Consider the following 7,500-nt stretch of genomic DNA (forward strand, 5'->3'; position numbering starts at 1 on the left):
TCTCGGTCCGTACTGTAAGTTACGGATCCTCGTTTTTTCCCGTTGATTTATGGCCCGCGCGCTTTGCGCTTGGGCCATAAATCCACGGCAAAAACCTCAGTCCGTAACTTACAGTACGGACCTCGAACTCGGTTAGTAAGAGGTATATATATTTCAAGTACGGGTTATAGATGAAAGTGAGGTTGCATTGCATGTTTATTAAGAAGGGGAGAAGACAGTTTGTTTATGAGGTCATCAATACTACAAACATACCTTTACGTCAACGAGACCTCTAAACGCTAGTGTATATCCACCGAGAAATTGTAGCAGGTCCTTTGTGTCTTGGCTGACATGAATTTTCTGGGCTGTAAAATTCAGGTATATCAAAATGGAATTTGTATTTTATCAGAAATTTTAAAATTTCTAAAAATGTCAATGCTTGATGGTTGTTTGGGCAACGTTACTTTTACGATGTAATGAATACATTTTCACTGATTAAGAAAATAACACAAACAGCGGTGATAAACATTGTATTCCAACGCATTTTTGGAATCACTTTGGAATCACTTTTTGGGATCACTTTGACATTTTAGCGTCCGGAAAAACTGACTTTCACTGCAAAATTAAAGAGACTTTGTTCATTCAAGAGCTAAAGCCTTCCCTTAATGTCAATATTAGTAGTGAGAAGTTATTGCTGTTTTAGCTATTACTTCTCATTATGTCTAGACACGTACTGCTGCAGATCATTTTTCTCAGTCTAGGTTCCAGACCCCTATTGTTTACGATATATATATATATAGTTTTCAAAAATTGTAACGGTCACTTTTGAAAATGTGTGTTGACTAGCATACGAAACGTCAAGTTTTATAAAAATGCGTTGGAATACAATGTTTATCACCGCTGTTTGTGTTATTTTCTTAATCAAGCTACGATGGCCTAAGAACAAGAGTTTATACGATACATTTTCACTGTTTTTTGTTTTATGGCTTGTTTCCCTATATTGCATCTCTATTCTTCGTTAATCTCACATGTCATATATTTCAGAGGGCAAATCCACCTACTACGTCATGTAATACTCAGCACCTACAAACAAGCCATTGACACTACTATATTGAGTAAAGCTTTGTTTTCATTCGAATCAAAATGGAATCTAAAATACAATCAAGGAACAAAGATAAAATTAATCGAAGATAACTCACGCATTCCTGTGGTTTGCATTCTGGAAGCGGTGTTGACAGTGTCGCCAAACAAACAATAACGTGGCATCTTGATTCCCACCACACCGGCCGCACAGGGGCCTGGAATCACAAGACATAGTCCAAAGTTCACTTTACCCTCGGATCAAAGCGAGTCCATGGGCTAATTTTTTGAAATTGAAATCAGTTATGCCATTTAAATTAGTGAAGATTTCGCACTCAGATTCGCTTATGAAAAGAGGACGAAGGAGAATTCGGGAATGATGTATCTTGTATTTGGATTTAACTGCTGTCATCTCTAAAGTCCACAGGTGAAAACGTTGACAAATTTTCGAGGGTAACCATTGAAAAGCGTGAAAAAACGTCTTAGCTATTGTAACTGGTCCTAGTCAGCCTTTTCGATACGATCAAGAGCCCATAAGTAGGAGCCTCCATGTGCACTATATCCTTGAGCCAATCTTTGCGCGTATTTTTATATTTTTAGAACTAACCCTTCAGTAGGAAACTCACAATTTGCAGACATTGCTTTTGCAATTTTTGTCTTCTTTTGACAAAGAGTTTATTCTGATTGGCCATCTAAAACAATGCGTGCAGAGCCGAAGAACTCGCGGCGTTCTAAATAGAAAGATACTCGCAAAGGTTGACTCATAGGCGGCTTGTGTGGGAGAGGAAAGCTTCTACTCATGGGCTCCTAATACGATACGTAACGATACAATATGATACGGTGACTTTCAGTCTTTAGAGAGGGAGACGCACATAAAAACTTTTACAGTTTTCTAACTTAAGGCCACAGAGAACACACCACAACACCGGGAACTCCATGCCCTGCCCTTTGAGAATAGTGTTTGGGTTCCTTTCGGTTTCGATTCCCATACTTGCCGTCACGTGTGGGTTGAATAGGCCATTTCCGAGTTCATGTCTGCCTCCTCTTCAAAGCGAGTCTAAGTTCGAAGTTTTTTACTTATGAAAATTAGTTTTCATTCATATGTAAAGTAGAACTAATTACCATCACAAAAACTTTGTACTTGGACTCGCTTTGAAGAGGAGGCAGACATGAACTCGGAAATGGCCTATTTGCTGGCTCTACTCTCTGGGAACTACTCCTTTTTTCCCCTCTAAACCAACCTATGATATTTTGATACGAGTTGATTTTAATTTGATTTCTGATTTTTGTTGACATTTAAAGGGTTATTTCCCGGGGATTTTTTTACCTGAATGAATTCCAATTCTCACACAAAGTTCATTGTCTTCTCCGGCCCCAGACCGCAAGCTTTCCATTTGTTTAACCAGGTGAAGCGCCATCAAAGCTATTTGTGCCACGTGATTATGTCCGTTTCTCCTCGGAAGCCCAGATACCACCATATAGGCGTCACCAATCGTCTCTACCTTGTAGACATCATATCGATCAAGGTTATTATCAAAGAGCCCGTAGAGTCTGTTTAGCATCTGCGTGACTTCCATTGGGGAGATACTGGCGCATATTTGCGTGAAGTTGACAATGTCACTGAAAAAGACTGTCACGCTTTCAAACTGCTCTGCAGTCACGCTTTTGCCGCTCTTCAACTGCTCTGCAACTTGGTGCGGTAACATTTGATAGAGGAGGGTATCTGCCCTTTTTTTCTCCTCGTTAAGATCTCTTGTACTTTGTTGTAACTTAGCTGCATAAATTTGGATCGTGTAGACGCTGTACACGAATGAAGGCAAAAGTAAGATAACAAACCCAATGACGCAGACTTTGAGAATCCAATCGCTTGTTCGCTCAGTAACGATACCATCGAGTTTATTCAGTATCCTACTTGCACTTTCTTGTTGAACATCAAGTATTGTGTCTATATAATCGGTCATTAATTGAAACCATTTGATACCAGATTCAGCCGAAGCGTTTCGCTTTTTATTTTCAAGGATAACTTTTCTTTCTTCTTCCACCTGGGTTATCAGCATTCTGTTCCTGTCCTCCAAAGCAGTGTTGTAAATTTGTTTCATCTCTGGCATCAATGTCATGCCTAATTTCAATGTTTCGTTCCCAACGAAATATTGTTCTGCAAACCAAAGGAGTTCCGATGTTCTGTTGAAATGTCCACGACTGAAATAAGTCCCACCAAGAGCGCGCTCTACTCCAGCTCTCTCTTTTCCAGCCTGAAGCATTTCGTAAGCAATAAATTCGGTTGGGAAATCAACGTCGGACATAAATACGTTTTCAAAAGACCTCTCGAAAAGATCTGCTATGAGAGTGGAATAAAAATTAATCTCGGCTTCGATCGAGCTGTTCTGGGCATTGTGCGATTTGCGATGATTATTTAAGAGCGTCATAAAAATTTCTTTACTCTCAAACTCGTCTCTTGCAAGCTCTCGGGGCCAATTATCAAGAGTTTGGGCCCGTGTGTCCGTTTCGTTCTGCACCTCAAGAACCTTCGCAAAAACGCTTTCTTCCCCGCCAGAGCTCACATAAAGAATTCTGGTGCCGCGCTCAATCTGCAACCGATGAACAAGATCTGCAATTTGAATGCTCAGCCTAACACCCTTCTGAAGGCTTTTCATTCTTTCTGTATTTTCACCCGCTTTGATGATATCCAACGTCGTGAGGATTCCTAAACCAGTTATGGCAAACAAACTCATTATGGTCATAACTGCAATGCGAAATCTCCTTCTGCCTCGACTTATTCCTGTTGCCGCGGAGCTTGACTGTTTCCTGGTGACATCTTGACGTGGATCCACTCGAGCTTTCGTCAACATGGCACAACCTCCGTCCTAAAAAAAGAATAAAGTTCATACCACCTGTCACAGGATTTCTGTTGGTCTTAACTTTGTATCTGCATGTGATTTGAATTTTCTAAATTGCTAATTTAAATTGCACCCATTCGGCACAGTTTATGTGAATCCAGAGATTTTTAACAGAAGAAAAATTACTTCGTTTGGAAATATATATATATTTTTTTGCTAGTGACGAAGTCATAGAAGGAAAACGAAGATGTCACATTTACCTCTGTCCACACAAGACTGTGATAATAAGAGCAACCAGCTAATCTGAGTTTTGTCGATGCTAGAGATAAAACACAGCAAGGACCAATTAGGTCGTCTCTGCTTTTTTATAAAAACTCACAATCAAATAATCACGTTCACGGTGCTAACAACGATATAGATGATTGATTTTCTTGTCGCGATTAGCAGGCACAAACAAATTCCAAGGAAAAACTCTTAAGGTACAGGAAACAAGCCCATAACACCTTGATTGGACTTAAAACAATTTTCCCCAGTGGAAACGACAATCTGTGAGCGAAAACAACCCTACATTTCAACTAAAAAAATCAATCATACTGCAGTACATCGCTTTCAGTGATGATGCAATCTTTGAATTCGTTTCTGTTTTTATAACTGAATCGCTGCTGGTTTAACTGTGCTGAATTTTTCTATTTTATACATCAATTGTAAATAGAAATTATTTCAATAAAACCATTAAAATGCAGTTGGTGGGGAAATAAAAACTCAGATGATTAATGTTTAGAGTGTTGTTTCATGAAGTTACCTTGTTTTAAGCTTCTCTGAATTTCAGTCGTTTCTTTGGTCATTAACTCCGAAAGATAGAAAAATTCCAATCGGAACGCAATACTTCAGAGTCGTCAAAAGCGTGTTTTAATGTACTGAATAGAGTTGTCATGCGCGAAGAACTTATCATCTGCGGCGACATCTGCGGCAAGAGCCGTCTATATTAAGGATTTAAGATTTTCGCCCGCAATTATTACACACAATTTCCCTTTCAAAGCGCAATCCTCATCATAAATTGGACTGAAACAAGGGTATAACTGCTGCTTTTCCTTCAGTACAATGTTTTCCTGGTTTTTCAAAAGGAAGCGATTTTTTATCTTCTTTCTTGCTTGATCAATGACTTCTTAGACATCGCAAAATGTTATCTTAATCCAAAATGGGAACAAACGTTGAACGCTCAATTTTAAAAGAAACGCTCACAAGCAGCCAAGGAAAATATTATTCAATCTACTTGCTGTAGGCGCTATCTGTAGGCGCTATACATTATTATTATCTGTTGTATTGAATAGCTTTCCAGTTTACAATTTGTTTTGAAGCTCGCTGCGGACAGTGTCTAGGCAACAGTTCCTGGACTAAAAAAAAAATGTGTGTTTCATTGTCTTAAACTGTAGAATGTTTTGGTGATTTCACACTTCTGACAGTTGGTTAGCACTTTAGTAACATATTATTATTATTATTATTATTATTATGATTCTTTTGTTTCTACTAAACTTTCAGTACTTCAAATTTTACACAGAATATGCGGAATTTACAATTCAAAGCGATATTCTTGACTTAAGATGGACAGTGTCTCTACTGTGTGGAAAGTCAGTTGAATGAATAGACTGCTTTCACGATCTCGCAGTTCTGTGAGATTACCCACTTCTGGCAACGTCTAATTAGATTGTTTTTTTCCTTAATACCTATTTTATCCAAGTCAATTACAATGTTCACTTGTTTTCCTCCGTCACACATGAATAATCTTTCTTGCTTCTCTATCAACTGCTCTCAGTTCGGTGATAGGCCATTATTGGGTCCACATCACATAGTTGAGCACGGGAAGTGCGAATTGATTGGTTGCTATTACTCGGTTAACATCGGAAAGAGGACTAGATCAGATTACAGACAGACGTTGAAGGGAAACCTTTGCTGCACTCGCGAGGGCTAACTTCTCGTCCTGTTTCGCTGTTTCACACACTCCAAGGAACTTACGGCTTGAACCTTCTTTGATACTTTGAACCACTGACGTCTGATCGAGTTTAAGACCTGCTGCATCATATACACTAGAACACCTCTCTTGACATGAATAGTATTGCACTTCTTCGAGTAATCCAATATCATTCATTGCTGCACTTGTGGATCTTAGGACTGTGTTAAGCTTTGTTTGCGACGATGAGAAAACATTGAGATCATCGATATACAGTAGATGAGTTATCTTCATACCAATTGGTTTGAATAGCTTATGATCCCTCTGTTGCATTAAGTAGCCACGCTACTGGGTTTAAGCCGAGCGTAAATAGACGTGCACATAGCGCATCGCCCTGAGGTAGTCCTTTCATAAATCGAATAGTGCGGGAGGTCTCGGTTCCACACTTTGTTCTAAAAATGATCTTGGTGTTCCAACTCTTTAGTAGTTGCTTTATTACTCTGCACAACCAACAGGGGAAACGATGTTCATCCATACTTTCAGCTAACCAATTATGATCGGCAGTGTTATAAGCTTTTTTCACGTCTACCCACGTCATACTAAGATTTCGATGCCCTCTATGGAAATCCATCGTAACCATTCGATCTATCATAAGGTTGTCCGACGTTCCACTGCATTTCGCCTTTGCACCTCTTTGCTCATTCTCCATCAGTTCATTCTCAGTCCTGTGGCTGTCTATAGGATCTTGTAGACACGAGGTAAACCATTTGTACATGTTATTTAAACACGTAATTTTTACGATGGTTTTCACTTGTGAATTCTCCACACTTCGGTATAAGTCTAGTCTTTCCTTCAGAGAACCAAGCAGGATAATCCTCAGTGCTCTCAGAAATAGACACAAAGGCCTTAGCCGTGACACCCTCATGAAGTACCTGTGCACGTTTCCACCAATAGTTAACTAGTTTATCTGGACCCGGAACACTCCAACAGGCCTTTGCAACAAACGATCACATGGTACAAAATCCGCCATGCTGGAGGGCAAGCTCATTATTATTCCCCCCAATGGGACATTTAAAAAAAGGCAAGTCAAGTTTGACTAGTTCAGGTCTCTTTTTAATGTCCCAGTGGGGGAATAATAATGAGCTTGCCCTCCAGCATGGCAGATTTGTACCATGTGATCGTTTCTTGCAAAAGGCCTATTTCGTTTCTTCGATTAAAATGAAGATCTTTACAGCCTGTGTAGTATGAAAGCCCCACGAATCATCAGAGGGTGGGGGTACCTTTTTGGCAATCGCCTCTCTTATGGGTCGCAACCATTTTACATCTTCGTTACCAGTCCCACTCTTCTCCCATAAATCCATCCAGAAGCTACATGCTTGATCAACGTTCTCAAATGTACTGTCTCCGTTATCGCCGCTGTCATTGTTCCTTACAAATTTATGTGGACCCTCTTCACCTTTGCACAGTGTACCAAACCTTGAGTATACACTCCTTGCGTCCTGCTTGAATTGACGAATTGACGATTTAAGGATCTTGATTCGTCTTGCTTCTTCTGTTTGATGTAATTCCCCTTCAACTTTCGTAGCTGTGACTTCTTCTTTTTCATATAGTTTACGAGTTCAGCAGAAGAGATTGCTCTACATTCTTCTAACAATA

The 7,500-nt window shown here is 39.6% G+C and overlaps 1 protein-coding gene across 6 annotated transcripts in view; it reads right to left on the bottom strand.

Annotated features, from left to right (window-relative positions):
- The window catches only part of LOC138044476 (uncharacterized), a 29,675-nt gene that overhangs the window by 8,779 nt on the left and 13,396 nt on the right, over positions 1-7,500 (bottom strand). For 5 of the 6 annotated variants that reach the window (XM_068891009.1, XM_068890982.1, XM_068890995.1 and 2 more), the window contains exons 2-4: positions 2,387-3,923; positions 1,179-1,277; positions 253-344 (exon numbers count right to left, since the gene is read on the bottom strand). In XM_068891009.1, coding sequence (XP_068747110.1) covers positions 253-344; positions 1,179-1,277; positions 2,387-3,908 — 1,713 coding nt within the window. In that variant the 5' untranslated portion in view covers positions 3,909-3,923. Of the gene's footprint in view, positions 1-252; positions 345-1,178; positions 1,278-2,386; positions 3,924-4,156; positions 4,204-7,500 lie in introns of those variants that run through there. The other variant, XM_068891005.1, reaches the window with a different exon arrangement.

This window comes from Montipora capricornis, chromosome 1 (assembly GCF_036669925.1).
Source record: "Montipora capricornis isolate CH-2021 chromosome 1, ASM3666992v2, whole genome shotgun sequence".
NCBI classification, from domain to species: domain Eukaryota; kingdom Metazoa; phylum Cnidaria; class Anthozoa; order Scleractinia; family Acroporidae; genus Montipora; species Montipora capricornis.